The sequence below is a fragment of the Ovis aries genome, chromosome X (genome assembly GCF_016772045.2).
Source record: "Ovis aries strain OAR_USU_Benz2616 breed Rambouillet chromosome X, ARS-UI_Ramb_v3.0, whole genome shotgun sequence".
NCBI lineage: Eukaryota > Metazoa > Chordata > Mammalia > Artiodactyla > Bovidae > Ovis > Ovis aries.
The window spans coordinates 52,539,314-52,559,574 of record NC_056080.1 but is presented as its reverse complement, the minus strand read 5'-3'; the positions used below and the strand labels follow the sequence as shown (position 1 = coordinate 52,559,574).

At 43.6% G+C, this 20,261-nt stretch overlaps 1 protein-coding gene and 1 long non-coding RNA gene across 8 annotated transcripts in view; one reads left to right on the top strand and one right to left on the bottom strand.

Moving 5' to 3' along the window:
• GNL3L (G protein nucleolar 3 like) overlaps nt 1-16,893 on the bottom strand; it is a 28,106-nt gene extending 11,213 nt beyond the window's left edge. For 2 of the 7 annotated variants that reach the window (XM_042242191.2, XM_042242193.2), the window contains exons 1-10: nt 16,806-16,893; nt 14,411-14,478; nt 9,511-9,644; nt 7,120-7,160; nt 6,087-6,194; nt 4,825-4,941; nt 4,032-4,115; nt 3,734-3,869; nt 2,722-2,825; nt 752-896 (exon numbers count right to left, since the gene is read on the bottom strand). In XM_042242191.2, coding sequence (XP_042098125.1) covers nt 752-896; nt 2,722-2,825; nt 3,734-3,869; nt 4,032-4,115; nt 4,825-4,941; nt 6,087-6,194; nt 7,120-7,160; nt 9,511-9,559 — 784 coding nt within the window. In that variant the 5' untranslated portion in view covers nt 9,560-9,644; nt 14,411-14,478; nt 16,806-16,893. The remainder of the gene's footprint in view (nt 1-751; nt 897-2,721; nt 2,826-3,733; nt 3,870-4,031; nt 4,116-4,824; nt 4,942-6,086; nt 6,195-7,119; nt 7,161-9,510; nt 9,645-14,410; nt 14,479-16,805) is intronic. The other 5 variants (XM_042242194.2, XM_060407817.1, XM_042242192.2 and 2 more) reach the window with 3 other exon arrangements.
• A 92-nt stretch (nt 16,894-16,985) lies between these two features.
• LOC105605453 (uncharacterized) lies at nt 16,986-19,681 on the top strand. Its single transcript, XR_003587522.3, has 2 exons — nt 16,986-17,023; nt 17,995-19,681. It is a non-coding gene; the product is annotated as an uncharacterized LOC105605453 (long non-coding RNA).
• Nucleotides 19,682-20,261: the final 580 nt, after the last annotated feature.

Below are 20,261 nucleotides of genomic sequence, written 5' to 3'. Positions count from 1 at the left end.
CCTAGTGTTCTTATCTATGAAAGGGAGATGTTCACCCCTCTCTCCCACAGCTCTGGTGGGATGCATACATATGTGCTCAGTCATGTCTGACTCTTTGCAACCCCATGGAATGTAGCCCACCAGGCTCCTCTGTCCATGGGATCTCCCAGGCAAGAATACTGGATGAGGCAACCATTCCCTTCCCCAGAGTGGTAGGATGACATGGGTCAACTCTAAGCCCAACCCCACACATGTAGTCCATGGTTTTAATACTCCAACTACAGTGGTGATTCTGAGTCTGCCTCCCCACGTCCACCAATCCAAATTACAAATCACAAGAGCCTTCCTAGGACTTCCTTGGTGGCACAGCGGGTAAGAATCTGCCTGCCAATGCAGGGGACGGGGTTCAATCCCTGATCCAGGAAGATTCCACATGCCTCAGGGCAACTCAGCCCATGGGCGCTGCAACTACTGAAGCCTGCGCACCCTAGAGCCCATACTCCACAATAAGAGAATCCACCATAATGAGAAACCCAAGCACTGCAACTAGTGAGTAGCCCCCACTTGAAGCAACGAGAGAAAGCCCATGCAGCAACAAAAACCCAGTGCTGCCAAAATAAATAAATACCTTAAAAAAAAAAAAGGACCCTTCCTGAATAGCTCCTCTCCTCCCTAGCCAAAAGTAACATGAAGTTCCCAGAATCCTTTCCCCCCAATGAAGCCCCTACACAAGGAAGAAGCCTGGGCCCCATAACCTCCCCTGAGGCCTTACCCACAACACCCACACGGATATGGGTGCGCACTTCACCAAGGCGGCAATAGTTCCCCAGAACCCTCATGAGGTTTTCAGCTCCAAAGCAGGCTTTGCTTTTCAGCAGTGACTCAGAGGCTTGATCCACTGGCACACTGCAGCGATTCTGGAAAATGAGGGGTATTACAGAAGAGGCATCAGATGAGAGATGTGGTCTGAGCAAAGATTTCCAAATTTCAGGGCTGACTCCGTTATCACCGAGATCCCCAGCATGAAGCGAAGGGCTTCTTACACAGGCCCTGAACGAACACGTGCCATTTCCCTGCTTCCACAAGGCCTATTTTTTCCAGTTTTTCCATCTCCAGTCCTCTGTCTCAGTCTCTGCCTAGATACACATCGCTTGCCTCCCTCAACAGGAGCAAGACAGCCTCCTCACCTCTAAGCAGGCCGGGTTTGAGTTCCAACTCTGCTTCTCACAGGTATGTGGCCAGCAAATTCTGATTCCATTCTCTGGGCTTCAGTGAACCCTGTCTACACAATGAGAACATTTGCCTCCCTGTCCAGAGAAAGAAGAGATACTGTCCGGCCCACATAGAGCCTACCTTCCCTTGATTCCTCACACAAGACAAGGCCATTTCAGCCTCCATCTCTTTATTCCTGTTGCCACCTCCTCTGCCCAGAATGCCCTTTCATCTCTTCCTCTGTCCTTACTTACCTACCATAGTACTGCAAAATAGAAATTGACTTAAATATCCATTAATAAGAAATAGGTTAAGGAGCTATATCCTTAAAGTGGAATACAGATCAAAGAAAAACCTGTTATAAAAGGATGCTTATCACATTTTTGATATCTAAAAGGCAAAAAATTATAAAGGAACTACCATGTTTCTCCCAGATGAACAGAGATTTACATGTTTAATGATATCAAATATTGGCAAGGGTGGAGGGAAACAGGCCCTCTCACACATTCATCTGTCCCAGTAGTGGGAAGATAAATTGGTATAGCCACTTGAGTGAGGGTAGAGGAGGGAGGTGGGGCTGGGGAGCAATTTTTCAGTATCTAGGAAAATCTAAAATGCAAAATAACTATGACCCAGCCACTCTACCTCTCAGTACCCAACCTACACAAACACTTGCTGACTAGCCAAGAAGACGTGCAAGGGTATGCATTATAGTACTGCTTATAATGATAAAAAAAATTGAAAACTTTATTTAGTGTAAAAAAGGTAGAACTCTATAGAAAGATCTTCAAGGGAAAAAAAGTACACCGCAGGATGACATATATGATACACGCAAGAACTATTTTCTCTATATACAAATCCACATATAATATAAAGCACAGAAAAACATCTGGAAGGATACACATCAAACTAACAATGGTGGTTAATCTGGTATATGGATAAAGGAGATTGGGATTAGGGGTAACAGTGAAAGGATATTCAAGTCTCATCTATACAGTTGACCCTTGAATGGGTAATAGTGAAAGGATATTCAAGTCTCATCTATACAGTTGACCCTTGAACAACATAGGTTTGAATGGTGCAGGTCCACTTACATGCAAATTTTTTTCACTAATAAATACTACAGTACTACATGACTTGCAGTTGGGTGAATCTGTAAATGCAGAACCACAGATACTGAGGTCCAACTAGAAGTTATACATGGATTTTCCACTGTGCAGAAGGTGGATGTCCCTAACCCTTGTTTAGTTCAAGGGTCAACTGTAATTGTTTTTACTTTTTCTACTTTATTTTTTAATAAGTAAGTTTTACACTTCGTACAAAACTGAAAAAAATGTCCCCCAGGACCCATTTTCTCTCCTTAGAAGCAACAAATGTTTCTGTACACTTTAATTTAGTCTGACATTGAAAACATATTTCTATGTTAATAACAGAATTAGAAAACATATTTCTATGTTAATAATAGAATTAGAAAAGAGTGTAGCCCCAGGCTACTGTGTAAGAGGCTAGATGTTTCTGGCCCCAGCTTACCAGGTTTTTGACCTGATGCTGGGTACTGGCCTTGAAAGCCACAGTTGGCAGCTCATTCCGAAGGTATTCCAGCCACTTCTCCACAACCTCCTTAGGGACCAGGTCTAGGAAAAATAGGAATGGATAGGACTGGTAAGAACATCACCTCATGGCTCACTCCAAAGATGCAGCCACCCACAACCCAGGCTTGGCCCACTTTCTGCCAACAGATATCTCCCTAGCCTGCCAGTTCCTGTCCAGTCCCCAGGTTAGTCAGAAAGGACAGTCTAGTCTAGGGGACAAGTTGGCCCTCTCTAAGTAGACCTGTTTCCTCAAGGACAATGGGTAACCAGCTATATTCCTAGATGCCTTCCTTCCAGACCTGGGGCCTCGTACCAGAGGCCTCCCAAAGACTTTCCATTCCCTCCCTGGATTATTCTAGGTTGGGCCAAATGTCAAAAATAACCTTGAAAAGAATGGCTACCATTTATGAAGTACTGACCATGTATGTACCAAGCACTTTATCATTAATTCTCACAATGATCCTATGAGATTGGGACAATCACAGCCCATTTTACACCTAGAAAAATGGAAGCTCTCTGGTGACATGACTTGTCCAAGATTCCAGAGAAAATAGACATCAAAACTGGAATGAAACCCAGACCAGAGTGACTCCTGAGTGCATCCATGTGCTCTTATGCCCCATCTGGGATCCAGCATGAGGGAGAAGAGGAACTCTCTAGCACTGGCCAGGCACAAATAAAGCTCTAAATGGCAAAAACAGGGAATTTAAAGGCAGACAGGCTATAACTCCATTCTCAACTTCTGTTATACTGTGTGGTGTGTGTGTGAATGTTTCAACAAGTGACTTTACCTCTCAAATCCCTAGCTTTAAAAACTCAAACAAGAATTCCTACCTTGCACAACTATTATGAATACCACTGAGTTGTTGTGTCTCAGGGCCTCGTCCAAGCTAGTCTTTTAAGAAGGCTTGGCCCCTGCCCTGCCTTACCCAATCCTGCCCAACACCTACCAATCTTGTTCAAGACCAGGACCAGCTTCTTGTTCCCTTCTGCCTGTAGGACAGTTTCTTCCATTTGGAAGCAGCGGCAACCCAATGGGTCCCTGGAATCCAGGACTTCCAGAATCACATCAGAGTATTCCACCACCTGCAGGGCAGGGAAGAGGGTAAGAAAGCAAGGAAAGAACTGGGCAGGAATCAAAAGGCCCATGAAAGAAGAGGTCTTCCTCTTAGGAAAAACAGAAATAGAGAAGATACAAGACTGGATTGGTGCCCTCCCTAAAGGGCCTTAAGAAATGGGCCCCCATACCTTATGGAACTCCTTGTAATAAGCCTTCCTTGTAGCCTCATCATCCAGTTGAGGAAACATATTTAATTCTTGCAAAACTTCCTCCTAAAGGAAAAAAAAGAGGATGGTCCAGGGGAGGAGAGTGAGAGCCGTCTTTGGCAACCATGGGAAGCTGGGAGAGTCATGTGAGTCCCAGCCCACCATGAGCAACAAAATTAAGAAGAGGAAAGGACAGACCCACATGGTCCATGTGTGTGCCTATTTATAAGTTTGTGTTTGAGTACCAGCTAGAGGACCAGGTATGCACCTGAGTGTATAAGGGAGGAAATTTAAGAGGGAGGTGTAAGTGAGAAAAACAATCTATGGGGAACATGCGATGGAGGAAGTAAAATGTGTACTTTATACTAGAAAAGAAACTTTGAACTGGAAAGCGTATATTCTGTGAGATGAGATTATACGCCAGAAATACAGTAAGAAGTCCTAGAAAGAAGTCAACTCCTCTCTTAACTTTCACTTCACACTTTCAATCTTTCTCTCCCCCGTGCCCCAGTCCTCCCCACTCCCAATCCCCAGTCTGTGTTTCAGCTTGGGAGAAAGAACCTAATCAGGGCTCTCCAATCACAGATACAGCTCTTCACCTCCTTCTCACCCTCCCTCCATGTCCCTACCATTTCCCATCCTCTCTGAACTGGTTCCCTACTCCCCCTCCAAAAATCTCACACCCTTCCTCTTCCCTTTTCACAGAGCAATGGCAAAAGATGCTTTTGAGCAAGCCCACACCAGTCCTACTGAGGGGCAAAAACTGCTCTCTCACCTTGCGCTCAAACTCCTCTTGGCGTCGCAGGACATCCTGGCAGTAGCTTTCAATGGTCCTGCGTCGGTGTCTCTCTTGCTCCCGGGCAGCCTGCTGCTTCTCCCTCATCTCCCCAACCTAACAAGTGACCATACAAAAGGGCTGAAGCTGATGAGGTCTGCAATCTAAGAGGGATGGAAGATCAAGAGTAATAGGGAGCAGGTGACAGAGAAAGAAAACAGTGTGACTTGGCACAGGTGGTAGGAGCAGGGATACGGGGAGGGAGAAGACGTGACAGCAAGAGATAGAGATAAGGGGTTTGAGGGAAAGAAAGACAAAGAGATGAAGGAGGGGAAAGCACGGCAGACACTAATACAAGGAAAGTATATAAAGCTGAGAGAGATCATGTCCCAGGCAGTGGGAACCACTTAGGACCAGAGAGGTGGGGAAAAATAGGCCCTGGGACGACAGAGGATGAGATGGTTGGATGGCATCACCAACTCGATGGACATGAGCTTGAGCAAGCTCCAGGAGTTGGTGATGGACAGGGAAGCCTGGTATACTGCAGTCCATGGGGTTGCAAAGAATCAGACACGATTGAGTGACTGAACTGAACTGAACTGAACTGAACTGAACTGACTGGGATATTCCATCCTATAAAGAACAGCAAAAGAAACTAGAGAAAAGGAAGGACATCCAGGAGAGAGAGATAACAGGAAAACCAAAGTGACAGTGTTTCAAAAAAAAAAAAAAAGCCTGCATATGTAAAATAGATAGCCAATGGGAATTTGCTGTTTGACTCAGGAACTCAAACCAGGGCTCTAGAGGGGTGGGATGGGGAGAAGGGTGTTAGGGAAGTTCAAGAGAGAGGGGACATGTGTATACCTATGGCTAATTCATGCTGATGTGTGGCAGAAACCAACACAATACTGTAAAGCAATTATCCTTCAATTACAAATAAATTTTTTTAAAAAGCATGGTCTCAAATGCTGAGAATTGAATAAGATGAGGGAAGAAAGCAATCCATGAGTCTGATGTCAGAGAACATGCTGGTGAGACTGGCAGGGTCATTCCAGTGGAGCAGTGAGAACAAAAACCCAGATAGCCATGAACTGGGAGGTGAGCAAATGGAGACACTAAATCAAGTATCAAAGCAACTGCCCTTTCTTTCCTTTTCACAAACAGCCTCAACAACCCTAACAATTCTGGCCTTTGCCTTTCAAATTTCCATGGACCTGGCAGTCAAGTCAGGTCCTCTCTCTCCCCCAAGGGAAAGGGCTTACCCTCTTCTTCTTTAACTCAGCCTCCCGACTGGCATGATCATTGGAGTGGACAAACTGGGGAAAGGAGGCCACTTTGGTGGCTGCTTTCTTCCCATTCTGCTTTGCAGGCTGATTACCAAACAAGAGAAAAAAAAATGAAGAGTTAATGAACCCATAGAAATCACTGTTCCGGGGTGGGGGGGGGTGGTTTAAAGCTGCTCATAAGTAGATTTGTGGGATGAAAGAGGAGAGAAGCAAACAAAAAGGGCTCTGTCCCCAGAGGTCTGTCCATATGACCAGAGAGACCCTTCTTCCCCTAGCTAGGCAGGGACTAAGTAAAGAAATATCAGGAAAGGTGGGGGTGGGGGTGGGCAGTAAGTAGAAAGGTTTCCCAAGTAGAGGCCAAGGGAATACTAAATAGCTCTCCAAGTGCAGCCCTTGGAATAGCAGTAGCATCATCTGGGCACTTATCAGACGCTGAGACAGACCCACTAAATCAGAAACTCAAGCAATCTGTGTTTTAACCAACACTCCAGGTGATTCTGGAGGGCTAAAGTTTGAGAACTTTAACCATGCTAAAATTTAAGAACTGCTGCTCTGATGCAAGTCCTATTTGTCCACAACTTTCCCAGCCTGACCGGGAGCTTCAGGAGCTGCGCCAAAGACTGTTTGAGTCCTGCCTCTCCATGAGCAATAGAGACTTGGGAATTAAGACTCAAGTCCCAGCTGAGCTACCTTGAACCTAGGAACTTTCTCATTGAGGGTCAGTTTCTTCATCTAAAAAACAATGAGATTATGACAATCCCTATCAAGGTAAACTAAGCACAAAGCAGTATATGGCTTGTGGTGGGAACTTAATAAATGTTGCTGCTTCTCTGCTGAAGCCACCCAAATGGCTTTTGGGAAAGCCAAATCTGCTGATTCCAATGTGGTGCTCTATTTGGAGTCATCCAATATCTATTTGGTTTTGTGGGCCTCTTCTGGGGTGGGCAACCTGTTCCCAACCTTGTCCCCAACAATGGATATACCTTACCTGAGAGTGGTACCAACTTACCTTCTTGCAGCCTTTGGAACCTTTACCTGGCTTTTTATTTTCTGAAAAAAAAATAAAAGCCATCATCCACCTACCCAACATTCTTTGAACCTTAATGGAGGTCAGGCAACACTGGGAATCTAAGGAAGCCTCAGAGACCATGTCTCTCTAAGCACACAAGACAGACAGAGCTGGCAGCTACAGTGTCAGAAGAGGTACTGGATATAATGTTTCAGTGAATACCTGAAACATTATATCCAGTGCAAACTGAAACAATTCTTAAGGGAATCCTGTGAAGAGAGCAATAGGAACATATACTTATAACTTCTCTCTTACAACTTCTAGCTGACAATTTTGGCACCAGGCTGAACTGGGGGGCTGGCAGCATGAGAAGTGATCTGAGGAGTCCCACCCAGCTAAACCAGAGTAGATGCCCTCAGCCCTTGGAGAGAGAACTGTCCTTTCCTGCTGACCCTGTTCATGCCATTGCCTCCCAAGGGAATTACACTACTCAGCCAAACTGCAGTCTCCCTTTGATTTAAGGAGCAGAGAGCTCACCTTCTACAATCACACCTTAACAAAGCCTAGGAAAGTAAAAGGCCTCTCCCCACTTCAATGAGAAGTCCCTTCTGTCACCTCCTTCACAACTGGCCTCTCAGAAAAAAATGGCGTCCCATAATTATCACCATTTGCAAAGGGGCTAAAGGAATTCCTACAGGAAGAGGTTCTAGAAGGTCAGGATATACAAATAAATATAGGATCAGCTTGAGATTATCAGACAGAGGACAGGCTCCAATCACATCAGGTGGTTCACATCAAAGCAGTGTTACTGTAGGAAACAGAGGATTTAAATACTACTTATTCTTAAGGAGATTCAAGAAGATACTTCAAAGGAACTGTATAAGAAAAAGATTCCCAAAACTTGATACTGAATAAAAATTCAATCAATGTAGTGAAAAACAGAAGAAATATCACTAACAACCAAATTAATAAGCTAGAAGGTCAAGGGAAAAGCTTCTTTAAAACAGAACAAAAATACAAAGAAAAGTATAATATAGAAAATGGAGAATGGACTCAAGAGAGCTAGTATCTAAATTAAGAAGAGTTCCAGAAAGAGAAAAGATACAAATGGAGAAGCAATTATTTTTAAAAATACTATATAAACATTTTCTAAATTGAAAACAGGATTCAGGTGCATCAAGATTAACAAAAAAAGACACATATGGCTCAGAGGTTAAAGCATCTGCCTGCAATGCAGGAGACCTGGGTTCAATCCCTGGCTCGGGACAATCCCCTGGAGAAGGAAATGGCAACCCACTCCAGTATCCTCGCCTGGAGAATCCCATGGATAGAAGAGCCTGGTGGGCTACAGTCCACAGGGTTGCAAAGAGTCAGACACGACTGAGCGATTTCATGAGTCTTGAGATGATGCCCTGGACATATACTGATGAAATTTCTGAGCCCCAAAGACAAAGAGAAAATCTTGTAAACTTCCAAATAGAAGGCATTCCCAGCAAAGGAGAAACAGACAGCCTTCTCAAAGCCACAATTCTGAACACTTAAGACAGAAGAATAATCATTACAAAGTAATGAGACCAGGGACAGTATTCCAAGTTAAATTTCTACAACTGACCAATAAGATCACTCTTATGTGAAGGTAAAGGAAATTTTCAGATGCAGAAAGATTACCACCTGCATTCGCCTTCTGGTAAAATGACTTGAAGTATATCAGTAAAAATAAGCATAAAACCATGCTAAAGGTCTCACTTTGGAAGAGTAGGATAAAAATAGTTATTATTTAACTTTGATAAAGTGATACAGAAATTTAGTTACATGATAAAGTGATACAGAAATTTAGTTACACTTGATTTAAATATGAATGCAATTACCAACATAATTTTAAGTACTGGTGGAGGATTTAACTTGTTAAACTTTTTAGAAGTAATAAGGGAATAAGAAGAAACAAACAAAAAATATAAAATAAGATAGTAGAAATCAGACCAAACATATTAGTTATCATAATTAAAGTAAATGGACTGAATTTCCCTGTAACAAAAAAATCAGATCCCAAGTCTTTTCTTCCACAATATTCACGTTGCAATGAAAAGAATGTGAGGCTTCGAATTAACCAGGTCTGGCCATTTTACTCAACAATTTTCATCAACCTAACTTCCCTGCAAAATGAGTGCCATGATGAAAGAAAATACATCACTTAGAGGGGAAAAAACATCTGCTTCAGAGAGAAGGAAGGGGAAGAGAAACAGGGAAGAAGGTAGGGGTGCATTCACCACTCACAAGAATGCAACACCCAGGAGCCCCTGTTATTGTTCTTTAATAGCTTCAGAGAGAAAACAACTACCATTTTTTAGCCAGCCAGAGCTAGGTTTCTGTTCTGGTTCAATAACTACCTACCTATATGACCTTGAAGAATTTTCTTAAATCTGAGCACCAATATCGCCATCTATCAACTCTCACTGATATTCAGCAGCAGAAGGTAGGGGAGATGCTTCATGGTACAGCTCTCCATATCCTGGGCTAGAGATACCCTGGACCCAAATGGTAATGATAATGATTAAATCTAGGAAGGTTACTCAGAAGCCCTAGAAAGAGTGTTCAAATACAATTTCAACTGTTGTACATTTTTGAATGGCCATTAAAAAGGAGAGTGTGTTTTATTATTTGAAAGAAAAATAGTCTCAGACATTCCTCTCAACTATCTTCAAGCACATTTGTTCAACCTCCCAGAGACTTCCAAAACACTGATGCCACTTGGTTCTTCATTCAGTGGCCACCCCATTTCCCTCCCTGTGCAGCTTGTACAGTCTGCCATTATGATGGATTACACAGCTGTGCAACCAATCACTGATGGCTGTAAATCTTTTAAATGTCTTTAACAAGTAATACAGTCATACAGTTCCAAAATAAAACCATGTCAGATGTAGAAAACAAACTTACAGTCACCAGTGCAGGAAAGTGGGGGGATAAACTGGGAGATTGGGACTGACATATACACACTACTATAAAAAATGGGGTTTCTCTGGTGGCTCAGACAGTAAAGAATCTATCTGCAATGCAGGAGACCCAGGTTTGATCCCTGAGTCGGGAAGATCCCCTGGAAAAAGAAATGGCAACTCACTCCAGTATTTTTGCCTGGGAAATCCCATGGGCAGAGGAGCCTGGCGAGCTACAGCCTATGGGGTCGCAAGAGTTGGACATGACTGAGCTACTCAACAACAGTAGTAACATCAGAAAAGAATCTAAAAAAGAGTAGATATATGTATAACTGATTCACTTTGCTATACACCTGAAACTAACACATTGTAAATCAACTATACTCTAATAAAAATTATGAAAAATAAATAAAAACGTGTATTCTCAGGTCTCCCTCCCATACTTGTCCCTAGTCCCTGCAGTCCTCTCACCACAAGAAACCACTTTATTAGTTTGTCACGCATCATTCAGTTTCTTTGTGCAAATATAAATATATATTCTGATTTTCCCATTTTCTCCCAAGGAAGGTAATATACTATGTACTCCTGTCAATAACTTGCTTTTTTCACTTAACAAATCCTGGAGATCTTTCCATCTAACTGTTTTTCCACACTACTTCACTTCTTTTAATTGCCAGGGTTCCTTTGATGCATATACTCTATTTAACCAGCTAATTATTGTCTTTTTCATCACTATCAATAATTGTTACCAATAAAAATTAATTTTGAAAAATAGAAATTCTATTATTATCTTGTATTTGATGTTCTCACAGTACAAACTAATTTTGTTCACTCTTCTTGTGTTGCTTGAAGAAATGATTATTTGTTTTTGGTACTGACATAACCAAAGCCCGACTCTTGATGAAATTTTTATCACTATATAAAGTAAGTGAATTTTCTTTAACCAAGCCCTACATAGGCAGGGCCACCATTCACACAGAATACAAGGCCACTGGGTTGCACAATTTTCATCCAGTCTATCCAGTGTGCTATCCACATGCTATTTTCTCCTTGGGCTATGGCAGGATAAAGGCAGAGGAGCACAAAATCTGTCCTACCACTCTTGCCTTATCTCTTATAAGGAAGAGTCCATGTATCACATTTGTCTTCTCCTTCTAGACTATAAACATCATGGTGGAAGGAGAGGGAATTAAGTTAGCATTATTGAGACATTCTAGTGCCTGACACACAGTAAATGTCCAATAGCTATGCCTGGTCATGCTGCGCCCTTGGGACAAAAACATAAACCAGGCGTCAGTGAGAAGTTAACAGCATGGTAGAAAAGACAAGGGCTTCCCTGGTGGCTCAGTGGTAAAGAATCCGCCTGCAATACAGGAGCCACAGGAGACAAGGGTTCGATCCCTGAGTCCGGAAGATCCCCTGGAGAAGGGCATGGCAACCCACTCCAATATTCTTGCCTGGAGAATCCCATGGACAGAGGAGCCTGGTGGGCTATAGTCCATGGGGTCGCAAAGGGTTGGACATGACTGAAATGACTTAGCAGCAGCAAAAGAGATAGACCTAACCTACAGAATTAATAGCCCTGGTTCATATGGGTGCACAGACAAGTGGAAACCAAGGGAGGTGGTTAACAGCAGCAATTTCCAGAGAAAGTGATATACAGGACGAATTTCCAGAGGAAGTGATGTATAAGTTAAAATCTGAAAAACAGGCAAGAGTTATCCCCTTAAAGGATGAGAGGGAAAAGGAGTCCTGAAGGCAAAAACAACAGCAATTTACCCACACTGTGTTATCCATAGCTCAAGAGATGTCAGACAACAATTCAGTGGCAGAACACTGTATGCATCCTCTGAAGGGTTAAATTCCAAAGAGAAATGAAGGCTGAATCTTTTAATAGAGTGCTTATTATGTGCCAGGCACTCTTCTAAGTGTTCTTCCTATTTTAATGCATTAAATTCCCACAAAAAAGATCTCCACGACCCAGATAACAACTCAGATAATCTCTATGGTATGATCACTTGCCTAGAGCCAGACATACTGGAATACAAAGTCAAGTGGGCCTTAGGAAGCATCACTACGAACAAAGCTAGTGGAGATGATGGAATTGCAGTTGAGCTATTTCAGATCCTAAAAGATGATGCTGTGAAAGTGCTGCACTCAATATGCCATGAATCTGGAAAACTCAGCAGTGGCCACAGGACTGAAAAAGGTCAGTTTTCATTCCAATCTCAAAGAAAGGCAATGCCAAAGAATGCTCAAACTACTGCACAATTGCATTCATCTCACACACTAATAAAGTAATGCTCAAAATTCTCCAAGCCAGGCTTCAATAGTACATGAACCAAGAACTTCCAGATGTTCAAGCTGGATTTAGAAAAGGCAGAGGAACCAGAGGTCAAATTGCCAACATCCACTGGATGATCAAAAAAGCAAGAGTTCCAGAAAAACAACTACCTCTGCTTTACTGACTATGCCAAAGCCTTTGATTGTGTGGACCACAGCAAACTCTGGAAAATTCTTAAAAGAGAGGGAATACCAGACCACCTGACCTGCCTCTTGAGAAACACGTATGCAGGTCAGGAAGCAACAGTTAGAACTGGACATGGAACAACAGACTGGTTTCAAATAGGAAAAGGAGTACATCAAGGCTATATATTGTCACCCTGCTTATTTAACTTCTATGCAGAGTTCATCATGGGAAATGCTGGGCTGGAGGAAGCACAGGCTGGAATCAAGATTGCTGGGAGAAATATCAATAACCTCAGATATGCAGATGACACCACCCTTATGGCAGAAAGTGAAGAAGAACTAAAGAGGCTCTTGATGAAAGTGAAAGAATGAAAAAGTTGGCTTAAAGCTCAATAGTCAGAAAACTAAGATCATGGCATCTGGTCCCATTGCTTCATGGTAAATAGATGGGGAAACAGTAGAAACAGTGACAGACTTTATTTTGGGGGGCTCCAAAATCACTGCAGATGGTGACTGAGCCATGAAATTAAAAGATGCTTGCTCCTTGGAAGAAAAGTTATGACCAACCTAGACAGCATATTCGGAGAAGGCAATTGCACTCCACTCCAGTACTCTTGCCTGGAAAATCCCATGGACGGAGGAGCCTGGTAGGCTACAGTCCATGGGGTCGCTACGAGTTGGACATGACTGAGCAACTTCACTTTCACCTTTCACTTTCATGCACTGGAGGAGGAAATGGCAACCCACTCCAGTGTTCTTGCCTGGAGAATCCCAGGGACGGTGGAGCCTGGTGGGCTGCCATCTATGGGGTAGCACAGAGTTGGACATGACTGAAGCGACTTAGCAGCAGCAGCAGACAGCATATTAAAAAGCAGAGACATTACTTTGCCAACAAAGGTCCGTCTAGTCAAAGCTATGGTTTCTGCAGTAGTCATGTATGGATGTGAGAGTTGGACTATAAAGAAAGCTGAGCACTGAAGAATTTATGCTTCTGAACTGTGGTGTTGGAGAAGACTCTTGAGAGTTCCTTGGACTGCAAGGAGATCCAACCAGTCCATTCTGAAGGAGATCAGTCCTGGGTGTTCATTGGAAGGACTGATGTTGAAGGTGAAACTCCAATACTTTGGCCACCTGATGTGAAGAACTGACTCATTTGAAAAGACCCTGATGCTGGGGAAAGATTGAAGGCGGGAGGAGAAGGATATGACAGAGGATGAGATGGTTGGATGGCATCACTGACTCAATGGACATGAGTTTGAGTAAACTCTGGGAGTTGGTGATGGACAGGGAGGCCTGGCATGCTGCAGTCCATGGGGTCACAAAGAGTTGGACATGAATGAGCGAATGAACTGGATTGAAATCGTCACAACACTATTTGGCAAATACTATTTATTTTTATTTCTTTCTTAAGTAGGAACTATTATTATTCTCCTCTTCCCCCACCCCACTCCCACCCATTTTGTAGATAAGGAGAATGAAGTTAAGTAACTTGCCCAAGGCCACACACATGCAAGTGGACGAACTGAGATTCAAACTCAGTCTGGCTCCACAGTCCATGCTCTTAACCACTGGCACAATCTATGATACCAACTTATAGGTATAACTTGTAATAAAGAAAAATGCTAAGCTGTGTTAGGGTTACAGACAGTGTAATATGGTATTTACCACTATTCACCCACAGTCTCTCGATCAAGTCACTTAACCTTGCTGAGCTTTGGTTTCCTTATCTGTAAAATGGGTATGGGGGATAACATGAGGGAAAACAACAATAATATCATACATAAAAGACAGACTGAATGATCTGGCTTATACTGGGCAATTTTTTAAAGCTGCCTTGAAATACTATATTTATTAAAGCTTAGGACTGGGAAGGAGCAGTAAAAGAAACTCACTGTGTCTAAGTTTCATCATGATGACTAACTTGAAAGCAGGTAGATTCAAATCTGCAGGCTTTTGTTTCCTGTCGGAATGGGAGAAGAACCAATTTGAAGACAAACCGGGGAACCACAATGCCACAAGCTCCCTTCTAAGCCCCCTGAAGGCAAAATAAAACGTTAAAGAACATGATAAGGAAGCCCTAACAATTAGGGGAATTTGAGTGAAGGGGTTATACTGGAGCTGGTGTCTGGTATGGCTGAATATAATTATTAATAATAATATAGGGAAGGTAGGTGTAAACCTCTCTTCCTGGGTGGAGTCAGTGCCTCAATGCATCAGATGGGATCCTGGGTCCTCAATCCTCCACCCTGTAGTGTTATATACCTTAGGTAAGGGACTAGCTCTAAACTTCTCTACTCTAAGGGCAGAGGGGTATGCAAGGACAATCTGCTTCTACACACAGTACTTACTACATCTCTTTTCCCCAAATAGGGAGTTCTATGTCTCATCTATCCTGGGAGTGAGGTGAGGGGGGAGACATATCCTAGGGGATAAGGGACCTCTGAATAGAGCTTTTTTTCTGTATGTCTATGTAGACTGAGATCAGTGCAAAATCTTGGTGGAGGCGGTGGGGGGGGGGGGGAATCTGTGTCTGTATATATAGCTGGGGTCTGTTCCTTGGCAGATTCCTTGATTGCAGGGAGAGCAAGATGCCTTTTGTCAGTCTACTCCAGGATACAGAGGAACTGGAAAAATTGGCACAGTGGCTGTGTGCATCTCTGTTGCATGCAAGAGGAGCACAGGTCTGTACATTTGTGTGTGTGTGTGGGGGGGGGGGGTGTCTTGAGTCTCTTTACCCTAGGGAGGGCCATGGGATGGGACTGATATGCCTACCTCCACTACAAGATGACATTAGTTCATTAGTGCCATGCTAACAAAGGGGGGAATTATTCAGCTTTCCATGAACAGGGCCTGCACCCTGACTGCAATGGACTATTCTAGACCCTTCCAGGGAAGTGGGAGGGGCATCATCTGCTTATCTTGCATACCTATTGAAGTCTTTAGTGTGGTAACACTGAAGGAAAAGGACCTCTAGTTGTCTACGTGGGGGTGGGGGAGGGATGGTTTCCTATGGGTTTTTTTTTTCCCCCTGGATGGAGAGTAAAAGGTCTGAACTCCTCTACCTTGGATAAGGGGGAGCCCATATGCACTGCACTGTGGGATGATCAGTGATGTCACTGCCGCTCAATATTGCAAGGCACCTCTCTGCTCCTTTGGGGTCTCTCCTTTCCTACAGTTGGTGATTCTAAATCCTTGGAAGGGCAGGGGAGAAGGAATGATCTGCGTCTACCTAAAAAGAAGAATAAATCTGAGTCCCTCTTCCCCGGGGGACCCAGAAAGGCAGTTCTCTCTCTTCATTGGTCAAGGCCTGCTGCTGTTTGCTGCAGGGCATTTTTGGTGGGTCAAGCCTTAACAAATTCAGTAAGCCAGCACCTGGGAAGAAGATCAGGCCTGACTTTCCTCAATGGGTACTCACTCTAGCCTAGAAGGGGTATATCTGCAGGTTCTCTATGGGCTGAGGCTTGTGCCTCGAAACACTTAGGGAGGGGTGGTCTAGCACTTCTGCAGGAATGGTCACAGAGCATCAGTCAATTAGTTTACACAGGGGCAAGGTAGGGAGGTCTCTAGGTCTTGACGCTAAGGGAAAGAGGTTCACTCAACTGTTTATTAGCTCTTCGGTTCTAGTGGTCGGGCGGGGGTGGGGGTAAATACATCAAAGCCTCTGTCATAAGGGAAAAGGTGAGCTGAAGTGGACCTGCCAGTAGAAATCTGCGCGGTTCAGCCTCGTGAGAAGGGAAGCTATACCTCTTTATAGGGGAGTGTCGATGTCGCCACACCTTTGGGGTGCCCACGCCCATCTACACTGGGAAAGTGCGGAATGGAACCTCACTACCCTAAAGGGGGAGGGCACTCCACGCTTCTCCACATAAGCGGGGTCTGTAACTCTCCATAAAGGGTGTTCAGGGGTCTACTGGAGAAGGGAATGGCAACCCACTCCAGTATTCTTGCCTGGAAAATTCCATGGACAGAGGAACCTGGCGGGCTATACAGTCCATGGGATTGCAAAGAGTCGGACACGACTGAGCGACTAACACACACACAGGGGTCTATGCCTATCTAGATAAGGTGGTCCATGCCCCTCTACTCGCAAGAATGAGTTTGGGCGTATGTCCACGTGCCGAGCAATCCCTGTCTCTCATCCAGGCCCTCTACCCTGAAAGTAACCTGACTCTTTACCTCTCTGTTCTGGGGCTGAGGAAGCCTTTGGTTTCACCTCAAACAGTTGATCCTTTCCGCGCGGCCGGCTAAGTGAGCTCTCATCACCAAAAAAAGAAATTAGTTTCTTACCTCCACTTCCGGCGGAGCTCTGAGAAAAGAAGACAGCACAACACTGTTGGCCCAGGGACTGCACTCGCGCCGCTAATCTTCGACTTCCGGATCCCGGTCTCGCCGAGCCGGTTCAGTACTTTGAGCGTCCCCGGGGGTGGAGCTTCGGATTGACCGTTCGTGCCCGCCCGTCCCTTCCCCGCGGCCCCGCTGGCTCCGCCTCCCGGCTGCGCAGTAAGGTAAGGTTATAGCTGAGGGGGAGGTGGGGAAGAGGGAGGGGCAGCGGTTCATCGGCTGGTGTGGCCATGTGACCTACTTGTAAGCCAAGTTCTTGTCTGCGGGCCTCTGCCTGTGCCTAAATACGTGTGTTCTCGAATCTTAGTGACCAAGCTTTCTCCAGGGCCGCATCAGACAAGGGTCGGGGGTCGGTGTCTTTGTCTACAATGGAAGATGGCGACGGGCAGGGTGTGAGAAAATGGCTGCCTGGGTCACATGTTTTGCCGCGTATACCCACCTGAAATGACTAGCTACTCCCAGCAACCATCCCGGCATGCAGGGTACCAGACAAACCCTGAGGGACCCACTCGGAGCTCTTTCTGCATTAGCAAAGATCTACGGCCAGGCCCGGGAACCCGGACAACTGGAAGTCTCTCCCACCCATTTGCTTTCTTTTCCTCCTCCTCCCTCCTTCCCTCAGGTTCCAGAGCGGCATCTGCTGGAGGGAATGGATTTATCTTTGGAGTAGTGGCAAGTGAGGGTTTACTTAAGAAACCATCTCGGGGAACTCCTGACCTGGCTGGAGAATAAAGTCTCCCTGTTAAAAAAAAATAATTATGTATGAAAATGTCTTTTTCCTGATAATTTAGTTCCAGTGACGGCTCTTCCTCTAGCCTAAACTTTGGGGTGAGGCCAAGCTTCTCTATCCCAAGGATAGGTTCCTGGACTCCCTCTGCCTATTCCTACCCCTTACATACACAGGACTCATTGCCACTACATCCATGGACGGCATCTAAACTCTTTTCCCTAGAGAAACACAACTCTGGAGCCCAAACCAGCCCTGGCCACTTTCACCTTCCCCTTTGCATTCGCAAATTCTTTAAGACTTAACTCTTGTCGCTTCTTTGAACTTTCCCAGCTGGGTTAAAAACTCAGAGCACCTTGTTGCATTTATCTCAGTACGGTAATCATTGATGTTGCTGTATCTCCACAGGAGAGCAAATTCCCTGAGACTAGCGGCCTATATCTTTGAGCCCTCTGCAAGACCCAGCACAAGACAAGGCAGGCTTCAGCAAATATTTGTTAAATGGGTAAGTTTACAGGCCTACACCACAAATCAATGAGAAATGGACATTTTAGTAGATAGCACTGGAAAATTTCGCTTACCATAACAAGAAAGAGTAAACTGGATCCCTATTTATTTCCACATGAGATGGTAGAGAATATCTTTGTGACCTAGGACGGTGGAAGGACTTTTTAAACAAAGTCCTAAATGCACAAACCATGGGGAAAAACTGTATGAAGTCTTTGATAGGAATGAAAATTGGTACTACTACTTTAGAAAACAAGTAATCAGAAAAAAAGAAGTAATCCAAATAGTTGAAGATGGCCCTGGAACCCAGCAATTCTGTTAGAGATGTGCACATATATACATTAAGTCCTAGAGAAATTCTTACACATATACACAAGGAGGCATGTGCAAGAATATTCATTGCAAAATAAAAATTTTTTAAGCAGTAAAAAAAAAGTATTCATTGCAGAACTGTTAGTAATAGAGAAAAAAACTGAACAATCTAAAAGTTCACCAAGAGGAGGATAAGTAAATAGTTGTACAGCCACACAACAGAGTACTATATACAGCAGTGAAAAAAATCAAAGCAAAGTTGGGTATACCAATACACATAAATCTCAAGAACATAATGCTGTGATAAAATGCAAGTTGTCAAAGGATGCATGAAGTCTGAGACCATTTATATGGATTTTTTAAGCTAGAAAACAATTCACTATATTATCTATTATATAGATACATAAACAATATTTTTAAAACAAAGGAATTAAACATCAAATGCAGAATGGTGATTATGTTGACTAAAAAATTTGTCACAACCTGAAAGTAAAGAGTGTTTTATTTGGTAAGGATGTTTAGTACTCCCAGCCCAGGCAGCAGCATCTCAGTAGCCCTGAGATTACCCCTGGGGAAGAAAACAAGGGAAAAACATGAGAGAGAAATTGACAGGGACTTAGCAACTGTTTCTCTAATATTTTATCTGAGTACTAGGTACATGGGTGTGTGTTGTGTTATTCTTCATACTTCTTTGTATGCCTGAAGTAGTTCATATTTTTTAAGAAAGACTGTATCTGTAACAAAATTAATGATGTCTAAATGGTTCTCAAATTTGGCCAGCAGCAGAATCACTTGGGAAAGCTTATTAAAATACCAGTTGGTGGGCCCCACACCCAGAATTGTGTTTTAGTTAAGTCTGTAGTAGAGCCCAGGAATTTACATTTCTAACGAGTTCTCAATGATGATGATGATGATGAAGCTGCTGCTGCAAACCCAGGTACCACATTTTGAAAACTGACAGGGGAAATGAAGTTATCAATGAATTTAGTTTTCTTCATTGTGCTTTTCTGTGTTTTCCATGTATTCAATGAGTATATGTTACTTTAGGGAGAGGTTTTGTTGTTTTTTACATTATTTTTCATCTCTACTTCCCACTCTTATTTCCCTCATATAGACAACCATTTTAAAGTCTTTTATGCATATCTTTTTCTTTTTATGTGTTCTTGCAAAATGCATATTGTTTTACATGCATGTATTTCCCCCAAATTTTCATTTTTCCATTTTTCAAAATTCAGAACTGTTGAAAAAGTAGTGCAATAAAAGAGTATACTCTTAATATTTTGCCAGATTTGCTCTACTTTTCTTTATATGTGTATGTGTACATTTTCTTGCAGGCAGTATAACACCTCCTCACCCCTAAAAACTTCAGCACATATCTTGTAAAATAAGGACATTTTCCTACATAACTGCAGTACCATTATCACACCTAAGAAAACTTACTAATTCCATAATATCATAAATGATACCCTATATTCAGATTTTCCAGTTAAGCCCAAAATGTTCTTCAGTTCAGTTCAGTCGCTCAGTTGTGTCCAACTCTTTGTGACCCCATGGACTGCAGCATGCCAGGCCTCCCTGTCCATCACCAACTCTTGGAGCCTACTCAAACTCATGTCCATCACGTCAGCATGCCATCCAACCATCTCATCCTCTGTCATACCCTTCTCCTCCCACCTTCAATCTTTCCCAGCATCAGGGTCTTTTCAAATAAGTCGGTTCTTCACATCAGGTGGCCGAAGTATTGGAGTTTCAGCCTCAGCATCAGTCCTTCCAATGAACACCCAGGACTGATCTCCCCCAGGATGGACTGGTTGGATCTCCTTGCAGTCCAAGGGACTCTCAAGAGTCTTCTCCAA